Source organism: Carassius carassius, chromosome 34, assembly GCF_963082965.1.
Source record: "Carassius carassius chromosome 34, fCarCar2.1, whole genome shotgun sequence".
NCBI lineage: Eukaryota > Metazoa > Chordata > Actinopteri > Cypriniformes > Cyprinidae > Carassius > Carassius carassius.
In genome coordinates this window covers 5463791-5476997 of record NC_081788.1, presented here as the reverse complement: position 1 = coordinate 5476997, position 13207 = coordinate 5463791, and the positions used below count along the sequence as shown (strand labels likewise).

At 44.9% G+C, this 13207-nt stretch overlaps 1 protein-coding gene across 1 annotated transcript in view; it reads right to left on the bottom strand.

Annotated features, from left to right (window-relative positions):
- LOC132115367 (glutamine--fructose-6-phosphate aminotransferase [isomerizing] 1-like) overlaps positions 1-2130 on the bottom strand; it is a 29052-nt gene extending 26922 nt beyond the window's left edge. The window contains exon 1 of the mRNA XM_059523814.1: positions 2020-2130. Coding sequence (XP_059379797.1) covers positions 2020-2026 — 7 coding nt within the window. The 5' untranslated portion in view covers positions 2027-2130. The remainder of the gene's footprint in view (positions 1-2019) is intronic.
- Positions 2131-13207: the final 11077 nt, after the last annotated feature.

Here is a 13207-nt window from a genome sequence, read left to right as displayed (position 1 = left end):
GGGAATTGAACCCACAACCTTTTGTGCTACTGACGCAATGCTCTACCACTGAGCCACAGGAACAGGAACCAATGAGGGAGGACACGCACTAGAAAGATGCAACTCTACACACACATTGCCGCAAACAAGTAACTGGTACTTTGGATGCCATTAAGAAAATTAAGAAGCCTAATGGAAACATCCATCTGTGTGGATCAACACACAGAGCAGTCAGAACAAAGTCAATGATGGGAGGAAATCAGCTCAGCAGAAACTGTGTGAACAGTGAGATAAGGAAAGTCTAAATAAAGACAAAGACTGGTTTTAATGTCTGTGTGTTTATAGGGAATAAATGCACTCCAAGTACAGCACTATGAAAGGACAGAACCGTCACAGAGCAACCATTCAGTGGACTGGCTGTGGGCACTGGATAGTCGTGTGTGTGTGTGTGTGTGTGTGTGTGTGTGTATGTGTGTGTTAGGTAGTTAAACAAGGCTCTGCTTTATTAGGCAGATGACTCTTTAAAATGAGGGAAAGATGGATTCTGAATATAGCTTCATCACCCAACAAAAAAAAAAACCCTAAGCCTAAATCCACCAAAAAAGACGTCCTTTAACCGTACATGTACACTACCGTTCAGCAGTTTGGGAGTGGTTTTATTTATTTTTGAAAGTATTAATGTCTCATGCTCACCAAGACTGAATTTGATAGCAATTACAGTAATATATTGTGAAATATAAACCGTAATAGTGTGTAATATTATTACAATTTAAAACTTTTTGATGCATTTTAAAATGTAATTAATTCCTGTGATCAAAGCTGTTTTCAGCATCATTAATCCAGCCTTCAGTGTCACATGAGCTTTCAGAAATCATCCTTATAACATTTCTCATTTTGTAACATCTTTCTAGAAACTGCGATTTTGTTCCAAGAATCTTTAAAGAAAGAGAAAGGTCAAAAGAATAGTATTTAATTGAAACAGTATTTTTTTTTATACATTCTAAATGTCATTATTACGGTCACTTCTGATAAAGTGTATGTTGACCCATCCTCAGAATCTTTGCTCTGCATTTAACCCTTCCAAGTGCACAGTTTTTCCTCTCTTTCTCAGACTCACAGAACTAAATAGGATGTTGTTGCTGTATCTTTATTACTTCTGCATTTAAAGCATCCACGCAGCATGCATGACCTTTAGCGTATGATACACTGAACATTTATTTCCCCCCAAAAAAGAGCAAGGAAATTCTGTTTTCTAATCCAAAACTCTAGTCTATAGGCCGAAAAGAACAAGCCCTGTCTTTCATCAAGGTTGTCCGTCTTGTTTATCTTATGAAGAGGTCACGCAGCTTATCAGGAAAATAAAAACTATGGGAAAAGAGCTTCCAGCAGGTCATTCTCTCTCAATGGACATCTGAGCCCTTCTCCACAGAGTTTTTAAAAGCACAAAGTCTTCATCTGAAACTCAAGATGTTGTGTTGACAGTCAGTCTGTGACATTACCACCAAACCAAACCTGAATTCGAGGTGTGGTCATTTGTAAATACAGCTCTGTGACCTGTTCCACTGGAAAAAGCTGTCTGACAATCTTCAGATAATGCAATGTTTGAGGTTTAATAATTAAACACTATGGTGACCAATATTTATCTTGTATAACACGATTAACTTACAGAGTGCGCTTTAGTTAAAGAGCATCAAGATTTCGAGCGATGCATAATAATTGAATAAAGAATAAAACTAACAAGAACCGTAGACCTAAGGTCATTACTATCTAGAAACACGTTTTTAGCATCATAACCGCGGTCACAGATTCAATTTAACGCCCAAATAGCTGCCTATGTGGTCAATCGACTCACTCCTGTGGCTTTAGGACACAGTCTCTGTCCGATGCTAAAGGCTAGTGGATTTTCTCTCCAACGGCTTTTCTGTCTCGCTGTTTCAGTCCACGCGCCTTTGTTCTATGCCGCGTGTAAATTAAATAAACGGCACGTATGTTATCGGTGTAAATGTGAAATTAAAGCGCAGTTTGGATGGCCTTACTCACCACACATGTCTCCGGTAGAGCTGCCAACTGCGGTTTAGTTCCTCGTTCCGAAGAGCTGTCACTTAAAACACGCCCACAACGTGTGTCATTGGGTGAGAAAACACCCGCGCCTTGATCTAGACCACGCTGATTGGCTGAGGCGGCTGTCAGTCATCTAGTTACCTGCCAACGGAGTCCGTTCAGACGTGGCAGCAGGATGCGAGTCCGCGTGTCGCGGCCGAGTGATGTCAAATGCATCTTCAAATGCAAAAAAATTTTTTTTTTTTTTTTTTTTTGTAGATTGCGTTCAACAAAACTTAATGAAACATTTCCTGTTCGGGCACTTATGTTTTCATGATGTTTAAAAATATGCATGCATTTACTTGCGGAGCTCTGAAGGACAATGAATGTTCAGTGGGCAATTCCTTAACGATTTTCATTTTTTTTACTTATTTCATAGGCCACATAAATTTAAAAGGACTCTAATGTATCAACATGATCAAAACGTTAATGAAATTTCTTCCTCTAATAGATAATTCACACCTTTTTTAGGCTAAACATAAGAATAACTTTTATGTTGTTAGTATTTTTTTAAGATGAACACTTGCTGGACTCAGGCAACTTAATTATATATAGTGATTATCTTTATTTCCTTTTTTTCAGAAAATTATGCACCAAATAAACTTACTGACAGATATAGTGTGACACCCGATATTTATGGGTTTTATGTAGGCTTTAGTCTGTACTGTTAATGTAATGCTGATAATCTGAATAAATTTATTTTTTCTCCTTTGCCATATATAAATAACATCTGCACCAAACTGCACAGTTTTGTTTAGTTTGAACCTCTAACTCTTGTGTGTTTGCCTCCTTGTGTATGCGCTCTTCTCTATAGAAAAAGCCTGATCTATTAAATATGCTACAAAATATAAAATACATACAGACAACATAACACACTTTTTATTTTTATAGATTGCCTTTTTATATTTTGTCTAACCTTTAAAAAGCCTGTTCCATTAAAAATAGACTTCTCTGATTATGCTTCCTGATAATGCACAATACTTTTACCAGTCTGCATAAACACAATAATACAAAAATAAAGTGCAAGAATGGGAGTCTACAACAAATTATATTTTCAACCAAATATGCTTTGATATGCTTTTTCAGTTCTCATTTGACCATGGTTTTTATATATATATAAGAGCCTATAAGCAAACATTTCCCTTTATTCATTTAGACTGTTATTAAAATGAGGAACCAAACTGATACTGTCATACCCAGATAACACATGAATGTCTGCAAGATGTCTATTAAAGATTGCTTTATCTGGAAAGCATCTGCTGTGTATAAACATCTGATAGAGCTCTTTAAGATGTCAGTTTTACATGCATTTTAAATCCTAAATATCTTAAAGACATCTTCTAAACATATATTTCTGATAGACGCATTGCAGATGAGCAAACACTAAAGATATGTCTTGCAGATGTAAATGCATTCAAATGTGTACGTGTGCTATATCAGTGTGTGTTTCTTGGGATCTCATTCTGTATCTGCACACGCCAAAAAGCATTTGATTTAAAAAGATTCCTCTTGATCGAGCTCGCATGAGTCTCAGCTTTATTATGATGCAGGAGAACAACTGCTGCAAAAGATCGAAGGAAACTGCAAGCAAGGGCCAGGTGCATAAACAAACTAGCTAACAGTTTACTGAGTGGTTATCAGTCTTACTTTTCAGATTCAAATTAGACCAATCCAAGTTTTTATGTAACTGACTTTAATGTTATATAGCCAGTCTTACAGCAAAAAAAAAAAAAAAAAAATCCTCTGATTCAGAGTTTTATTTGCAGGCTGCGACCCAGGAGAAAGACGCAATCGTCTAAAAGGTTAAAAGTCACATTTACATGTGCTACGCAAATTGTTTAAACAATTATATTTGTGATATTTGCCTGTTATTAATGGACATATTTTTGTTTAAACCATGAATGTTAAATGGGTAATATAGCATTTTGTGAAATATACAAGGTGGTACACCCTTTATAGGTCACTATAAATTGTATGCATTAACAGTTCAATCATAGAAAAATCAGAGGCTGTGTGTGTGTGTGTGTGTGTACTATTATTATAACATAGTTATGTTTTGGGGACCAAATGTCTAAGTCTAACCTTATTATTTTAGGTCTTCATGAGGAAACAAGCTAATAAACCATACAGAATGATTGAAAATGTAAAAATACCGAAAGCTTCGAGTGATTGGAAGGTTTAGGGGTAGGGTTAGAGAATATATTGGTATGTAGGGGGAGTGTGTGTGTGTACAGGGGGGTATTCCAGAATGCAGGTTATGTGACTTACCCGGGTAAGTTTAGGAGTAAGTAAGCGGATAACCTCTGCTTTCGGTTCCAAAAACGGAGGTAACTTTCGGGGTATGTAAGTAACCATAGCAACTGACTCTCTGCTCCGGAGCAGGTTATGTTGCAGGGTTAGTTTGTTTCAGAGAGGTTTCCGAGCATGGCGTGCCCTCTTGATGAGGATCCTGTGGACATAGAGGCACAGATTATATGTTTTTTTTTCACCGTGAGAGGGTGATAAGACCAAGTATCAATGTATTTTCTTATTCTAACGAATATTTGCAGGAACGCTATTGTTTTTCTAGGGAGTCATTAATTTAACAAACCTACTAAAACCACACATCTCAAACGTGACAAACCGCGGGTCAGTGCGGGGAGTTTTCTCTACAATGTGGCCGATGCAGAGCATGTGGGAAAGGCAACAGTGTGTAGAGAAGCTTGTACAGTATGCATGGCACTGAAAAGTTTTCTACACACTTTTGTACAGTTCCCTGGCCATAAACCTGTGCGCTTTATTAAAGAAGAATTCCACAGGGTGACAAGTTTGCTCTCAGAAATTCTGTCATCTACTTCAATTAAATAACATTTAATACGTTTATTTTGACTTCACACATGCGTAAAGGCTACACAGACTTCTTAAACTTGTAATTAATCTCAATTTCAGGGTTCCCAAACATGATTGGGTGCATTGCTGGCACCCACATTCCTATTAAAGCTCCATCTATCAATGAGAGAGACTGTAATAGGAAGTCTGTCCATATCATCAATGTGCAGGTAATAGCTATATTTTGGCTCCTTAATATTGGTGTTACAAATAATAAACATATAGCTCTCCACCGGTAATATGTGATGCAACCCACCTCATCACTAATGTTGAGGCAAAATGTCCTGGGTCTGTACATGATGCCAGAATATTAAGAGAGTCATCTCTGTGCAACAAATTTCAACAGGGTACGTTTCACACTTATGGTTACTTGCTGGGGGACAGAGGATGCCCTTGCCTCCCATATATGATGACACCCTACCCTGATCCTGAGCCCGGACCACAGACACGCTTCAACCGGTCTCACAGCAGAACACGGTGCCAAAGTTGAGGTACAATAGGCATTCTGAAGGAGAGGTTTCAGTGTCTGCGTGGGCTCAGGGTCACTCCAAATAAGGCATGTGACATCACAGTTGCTTGTGTGGTACTTCACAACATTGCCACAATAAGAGGAGAGAGGCAATCCCCCCTGTCCTGATGAAGATGACCTAGAACACCCATTTAATCTAGCAGACCACAGAGATGGCAGAATGCTTAGAGGAATAATTTGTCAAAATCCTTTTAATGTGTTCCATTTATTCATATCCTGAAATAAAAGAGACATGAAAGATTTGCATTTATTGCTTTATACACACACACACACACAAAAAGGATTCATGTTCACATATGATTTTCACCTTAAGGCAATGCTCCAGTAGTTCCATTTTAAGTTTGGCCTTTTTAATGGATAGCCTTTACTCCTCTATAGATAAGATACTCAATGTGTAAATTACTAAAGTATGACAGACACTGAATAAAGGCATTAGGAACATGAAAGAATAAAAAAAAAAAAGATTGACTGCATTTGGGAAGCATTTAGCCTTCTTCCTAATGACAAGAGTTAATGAACGTTTTGTCCAAACGTATGACTCAATAATCATACTAATATGGTATACCTACATTGTGCCAAGTCACTTGAGTTGTTGTGGGAGGTAGCGAAGTCTGACGAAGTGCCCTCTGGAATACCATCGACCACAGGGCAACCTTTATTAAGTGATAGAGCCAACTCCTCAGATGGGGTGAGTGGAGCTGGACCCCCGCCAGTTCGGGCCTCAGCCTTCTTTCTATTAGCTATATAGGAAGAATACTGTAAAATAAACTTAAGACATTGATCTTACAACAGTTAAAATAAAATATTAACTTTTGGAGAATGTTTTTGTGTTTTATTTTGACTTGGGAAAGAGTTATTTTGGCTCCAAAAGGATTACATCTTATAAAACAAGAGGCTTAATATTTCTAGTCAATATACATTGCACTGTATTCTTAAGAAACTGATGTAGAGAAAAGTAAATGCTTGTCGAGTCATTCCACATGCTCAAAAAGACAATTGTTCAACTTTGCAAATTAACAAAAGAAAGGCAAGCATATTTAAAATGTAATAAAATAAATAATAAAAAAACGTACGCATTTACTCTGTCAGTTATTTTTTTCCAAGCCAATTGTCTTTCCTCGCATATGCAGCAGTATTTATTTATTTATTTATTTTTTTTTTTTTCATTAAAAGGGGCTTGAACTCCTCATAAGCCAACATTAAAACTTCTAACTCCGCTTCGGAGAAGTACGCGGCACGTGACTTTTCACTCTTAGTTTCCATGGTGACTCCTGAATTCGGCGTTCCATTGAAAATGCCTTTATCTGTTCGCCGTGCGCGCACATTAACTCGAGGTTATTAGCAGTAGGTTGATTAAACTAACTCGACACTGGTGTTCTCTTACGAGAGTTCTCTCGTACTGCGTCTTAGCTAAGACGCTACGGGAAAAGTCTCTTTTCACGAAATACTGAAGCAAAAAATTATCCTTAATTTTGAATTTTTGTAAAGCGCATTTGCAGCAGTACACAGCCATAGGCGAGACGGCTCGCTTGCTCATTGGCTGCTCTGCAGCAAGTGCACAGCCTATCGAGCACAGGCTGATATCAGACCAATTAGGACGCTTCGCGCCCATCACGCCACTTCCCGCCGAAACGGGTGTAGCCCAACCCTATAAAAGGAGCTCGAAAAGACTGACTCACCTGATTTTTCATCTCTTCAGCGAAGCTCACGCATCGCTGGATCACGGAGGAAGCAAGCGCCGTCTGAGAGGCATATCAGCGGGACGAGCCATTCGGAAGCTGCTGGCCTCGCCGCCTTCTACTGCCGTTCCTGCTGCGCTGTCCGGCGCCTATATCCTTTTATATCCTTTTATATCCTTGTGTGAGTTCGCTCTGCGACGCCCACTCATAAAAGAGCTGCGTCTTTTTAAAGATGCCCTCGTGCGGCTCGTGCAGAGCCCCGCTCAGCGAAGGAGATCGTCACGTCATCTGCGTCTCCTGCCTGGGTGAGGACCATGCAGCGCTCGCGCTCGCTGACGGCGGATGCCCTCATTGCGAGTTAATGCCTATGGTGACTCTGAGGACTCGCCGGGCGTTCTTCTCGAAGCCTGCATCATCCGCTGCGCCACAGCGCCTACTGTGAAAGCTTGGAACGCTCCTTTCTCGGCGAGAGTTCGTTCATCTGTTTCACCAGCATTCTCCACACTGGACGATGCTAAGAACAGAGGCTACCTGTCACTTCCGCCGGTGGAACAGGCTATTGCAGCGCACTTTTGCCCGCCCTCTGCTGGACGGTGGACTAAGGCGGCATTGCCATCCAAAGCGTGCCGCATGACGTCATCGCTGCTCGCACGGATCTTCTCTGCTGCTGGGCAGGCTGCGTCTGCGCTGCACACCATGGCCACGCTGCAGATTTTCCAGGGCGATCTCCTCCGCAAGCTGGATGAGATGGGACCTGAAGCGATCTGTCTCGCGGATCTGAGGAGTGCTTCGGATCTCTCCCTCCGCGCTACTAAGTCCGGTGCACAGGCCATGGGACGGGTTATGGCTTCCGCTACGGTGGCTGAGAGGCATTTGTGGCTGACGCTCTCTGACATCAAGGAGTCTGAGTGCGCTTCGTTCCTCGACGCGCCGCTGACTCCTGCTGGCCTCTTCGGATCATCTGTCAGCGAGTTTGTGGAGAGATTCGTCGAGGACCAGAAAGCGTTGCAGGCGTTCAAGCACTTCTCGCCGAAGCGCTCCGGTTCTGCAGCTGGCCGCGATAGACCGGCCCCACAGAGCTCTCAGTCACGTCCACCGCCAACTGCGTCATCGCGACAGCATCAGCAACGCAGCGCGGGACCCCGTTCTCGCTCTTCCAGCCGTCGCCCCGCACCGCGGGAGCCGCGGCAGAGGATTGCGGTGAAGCCAGAAGCCCCAAAAGCATCCTAGCACTGCTAGGAAAGCGCCGGTGTATGAGTTCCGCTGCGGCCGAGCTCTCACCCAAGCGCGCCGCTGTTGCAGTTCCAAGAATTGTGACTGTCTCAGTGTCTTCTGCAATGCGCAAGCCTGCACGAGTGCCCGCTTGCCTGCACACAAAAGCCGTTATCACGGCTACCCAGATATTTCCCGAAAAGCGTGTTATTTCTGGTGTTGCGGCCACGGCCGATGGTGCTATAAATGTAGTGACGATGCCCACTCCTCAGTGGCCATCTCCGCATATAAGCACAGCCCTGCACACAGGGCTTGCGCCTATAAGATCGACTCAGATCGGTCACGCGCACCACATAGTAAACGTGTCACACACGGCGCGTGGTTTCTGTAAAAACGAAACCCGTGCTCGTACGATCTGCACAGGCAGACTGCGAGTCAAAAGCAGTAAATGTGCACATTTGCAGCCCACAGTTACTCGCAGACATCATGAGTCCTATGGGACCCGCTCAGCCCTCCCTCGATCGGTTAAGCACCGAGACGGGGTCGAGGAGGAGCGATCTGCCCGCTGTGATCAGCGCGTTCCCCGCCTCAAATGCCACAGGCGCAACGCCCATGTTGCAGCACACCCAAGCGCCGCCGTTGCCCAGCAAACAGAGCGCGCTTCGCATCCAGCCCTTAGCCATTCATGCGGATGCATGGTCAGCGCTTACAGGGGTTTCGGATTGGGTGCTAGGCATTATAAAGAGAGGCTACTCGCTACAGTTTTCTCGACGCCCTCCGCGCTTTTTAGCGTGCGTCGAAACCACGGTAAAAACAGAAGTAGCACACCTACTTCAGGCCGAAATATCAAAACTGTTGAGCAAAGGGGCTATAGAGCCTGTGTCTCAAGCTCACAGCAGATATTTTCTGGTGCCCAAGAGAGACGGTGGTCTCAGGCCCATACTGGATCTAAGACAGCTGAACAGGGCATTGATGAAACGCAGTTTCAGAATGCTTACGACCAGGAAGCTCCTCGCGCATATTCACAGAGGGGACTGGTTCATGTCAATAGATCTGAAGGACGCGTATTTTCAAATACAGATAGCGTCAAATCACAGGCGATATTTGAGATTCGCCTTCGAGGGCCAGGCATACCAGTTTACAGTCCTGCCGTTTGGCTTGTCCATAGCTCCTCGTACGTTTACGAGGTGCATGGACGCAGCGCTCGCTCCTCTCAGAGGCATGCGAGTGCTGAACTATTTGGACGACTGGCTAATTCTGGCTCAATCACGAGCGGAGCTCGTGGAGCACAGAGCCGTTCTACTCGATCACCTCAAGAGACTCGGTCTCAGTGTCAACTGGGCGAAGAGTTCGCTGAACCCCAGTCAGACGATACTGTTCTTGGGTTTAGCTCTGGACTCACGTTCCAGCATGCAGCGCGCGGCGAGTTCTCTCTGCTGCGGCGTGACTGTTTCGCTCAGAGAATGTCAGAGGATGCTGGGTCTCATGGGTCTCCCCAAATCAAAGGCCACCACGTCTTAGTCCGTTCGGACAACATGTCTGTGGTGTCCTACATAAATCACCAGGGCAGTCTCGGGTCCCGAAACCTGTACAGGCTGACGGAACGCCTCCTGGTTTGGGCTCAGTGCAACTTGCGCTCGCTGAGGGCAGTGCACGTGCCTGGGCTGCAGAATCTGGGTCCAGACAGGCTGTCCAGAAACAACATTCCCACGGGCGAATGGTCTCTACACCCGCAAACAGTCCAGCTGTTGTGGGAGAGATTTAGCAGGTCGGAGGTGGACCTCTTCGCGTCCCACGAAAACGCTCACTGCCCCGCGTTCTTTTCCAAGACAAAAAAAGCGCGCTATCACGGAGATGGCCGTGCTGCCCGCTTTATGCTTTCCCTCCCGTCTCCCTCCTTCCGCAGGTGATAGAACGGGTGAGAGAAACGAGATGTTCCATACTGCTTGTAGCACCTTTTTGGAAGAACCAACCATGGTTCCCAGATTTGATGCGGTTAGCAGATATCGCCCCGTGGCCAGTGCCTTGGAGGAGGGACCTCCTATCGCAGGCCAGGGGCTCGATTTGGCACCCTCAACCGGAGTTGTGGTCCCTCCATGTGTGGGCGCTCAACGGTTACCCGCTGATCTCTCAGTGGGAGTGCTAAATACCATCACTCAGGCTAGGGCTCCGTCGACGCGACGGCTCTATGCCTCGAAGTGGTCGGTGTTCTCCAGCTGGTTTACAGCTCGGGGATGTTCACCCCTTAGTTGTGAGGTGATGGAGGTTCTCTCCTTCCTGCAGGAGCTGTTGAATAAGGGCAGAGCCCCATCCACGCTCAAAGTCTATGTGGCGGCCATCACAGCGTTTTCTGAAATGGTGCTGGGTCAGTCAATAGGAAGGAACGATTTGGTCATCCGCTTCCTTAGAGGAGCTAGGAGGCTGAATCCTCCCAGACCTCCGTCAGTCCCTGTATGGGACCTCGCAACGGTTTTGGAGGCCATGAAGGGTTCCCCCTTTGAGCCTATCCAATCGATTAGCCTCCAGCATCTGTCGTTCAAGACGGTATTCTTGTTGGCTCTCGCTTCAGTGAGCTCTCGGTGAGCCAGTCGTGCTTGGAGTTTGGGCCTAATGACTCTAGGGTCATACTCAAACCTAGGCACGGTTATGTGCCAAAGTCACTCAACACGCCGTTTCGGGCCCAGGTTATTGCCCTGTCTGCCCTGTCGGTGTCAGGAGAGGATGGAGACTCGAGTCTTCTTTGCCCTGTTAGGGTTTTAAGAGCTTATGTGTCTCGCTCCGCTGTTTTTCGACAGACTGAGCAGCTGTTTGTCTCGTTCAGTGGACGTTCCAAGGGAATGGCTGTTTCGAGACAGACTCTATCCAGATGGATAGTCGACGCCATGGCGTTAGCTTACGCTTCCAGGGGCCTTCAGTGCCCACTGGGCGTCAGAGCACAATCCACAAGAGGTGTCGCCTCGTCGTGGGCGTGGTCTACTGGGATCTCCTTGCAGGATATTTGTATGGCGGCAGGTTGGGCCTCGCCGTCTACATTTATCAGGTTGTATAACCTGGAGGTTCCCGCTTTGCAAGCAAGGCTGCTTTCAGGGTAGCCGAATCAGGGCCCTGATGGGAATTCTGAATTCGTGAGCGTTATGCGCTACCGACTGTTATATGGGCAGTATTACGTAAGACCCGCATTGCCACATTGGTCAGGCCTTGCCTCGACTGTGTGATGATTGTATTGCCGCATCTACGGGTGCTGCTAGATGTGGGACGGAAGGATTTCCCCCTCTCCTGTCCTGGGCTCTCTGTGAGTCCCTCGGGTGACTGTGCACTGTAAATCCTGGGCGTTGCTTCATGTATATTGGTGTGTGATCCCTGCGCGCACGGCGTTTTACATGGGGTTCCCGTAGCGTCTTAGCTAAGACGCAGTACGAGAGAACTCTCGTAAGAGAACGTACTCCGTTACTTACGTAACCTCGGTTCTCTCTAGAAGAGGGAACGAGTACTGCGTTCTCTGCCGTGCGTACGATTCACTCTGGTTCGCTTCGGCGATGAAATAAATCAGGTGAGTCAGCCTTTTCGAGCTTTTATACGGTTGGGCTACACCCGTTTCGGCGGGAAGTGGCGTGATGGGCGCGAAGCGTCCTAATTGGTCTGATATTGCATCAGCCTGTGCTCGATAGGCTGTGCACTTGCTGCAGAGCAGCCAATGAGCGAGCAAGCCGTCTCGCCTATGGCTGTGTACTGCTGCAAATGCGCTTTACAAAAATTCAAAATTAAGGATAATTTTTTGCTTCAGTATTTCGTGAAAAGAGACTTTTCCCGTAACGTTTTAGCTAAGACGCAGTACTCGTTCCCTCTTCTAGAGAGAACCGAGGTTACACAAGTAACCGAGTACGTTTTGGAACCGACATACCCTGAGTAAGCAGGTTTTGGGTTAATCAACCCAGAGTTCAGGGTTAATCAGATGGTAAGTTAACCCAGCTTTCTGGAATACACCCCTGGTTTGGGTGGTTTATGAGGACACAGATTTGTTATTATAATTACATGGGTGACATAGGTATTACAATATGAAGGTGGTTTATGAGGACATAGTCTCAGCCTCAGGACCGTTGGCTAAACGTCTGATGCATATGGGACACAAAAGTGGAAACACTTCAGGAGTGTCGTCGGATCGGCTGAATTCTACAGGATTTCTGGGAGACGTGTGTGTCGCGTTCTTTAACGATCTGCCTGGAAACAAAAATGCTGAGGCACCAAACCCCTTCACTAAAGAAGACAGCGTAGTGTTTACAACTGTGATGACCAGCACTTATCAGGATCAACTAAACACTGGAGTTTCAAAAGTATGTCAAATATTTGAAGTTTGCGGCATAGAATCTTTAAAATACGCCCTGAAACGTGACTATGAATGAAACAAACTGTGATTGGTTGTTGGACATGTCAGTCAAATATCCTCATGGGCGGGCCTTGGCCAATGAAAGCTGCCATAGATTCCAGACCTTCAGCCGTCAATCTGAAGATCTGGCTACGTAAGAAGACTAATATGGACACTACCCGTGTCCCTGTAATTCAAAAGGCTTAAGAAAAAAAAAAAACTAAAATGTTGTTGTTTTTTTTTAATCTAAAAATATACAGAGTTTCCTGTGAGTGGTTGATTTAAGTGTAGGGCGATATAAAACATAGTTTGTACAGTACAAAAACCATTACGCCTATGGAGAGTCCCGAGGTTTATGCAAAGGTTACTATGATGTTTCTTATGAACAATGGCTGTTCTTTAGATAATAGGGCTGCTGGAATGGTATGAGACACCAGATGATTTCATTTATTTATTTCCATTGTGCAGGCTGAGTTT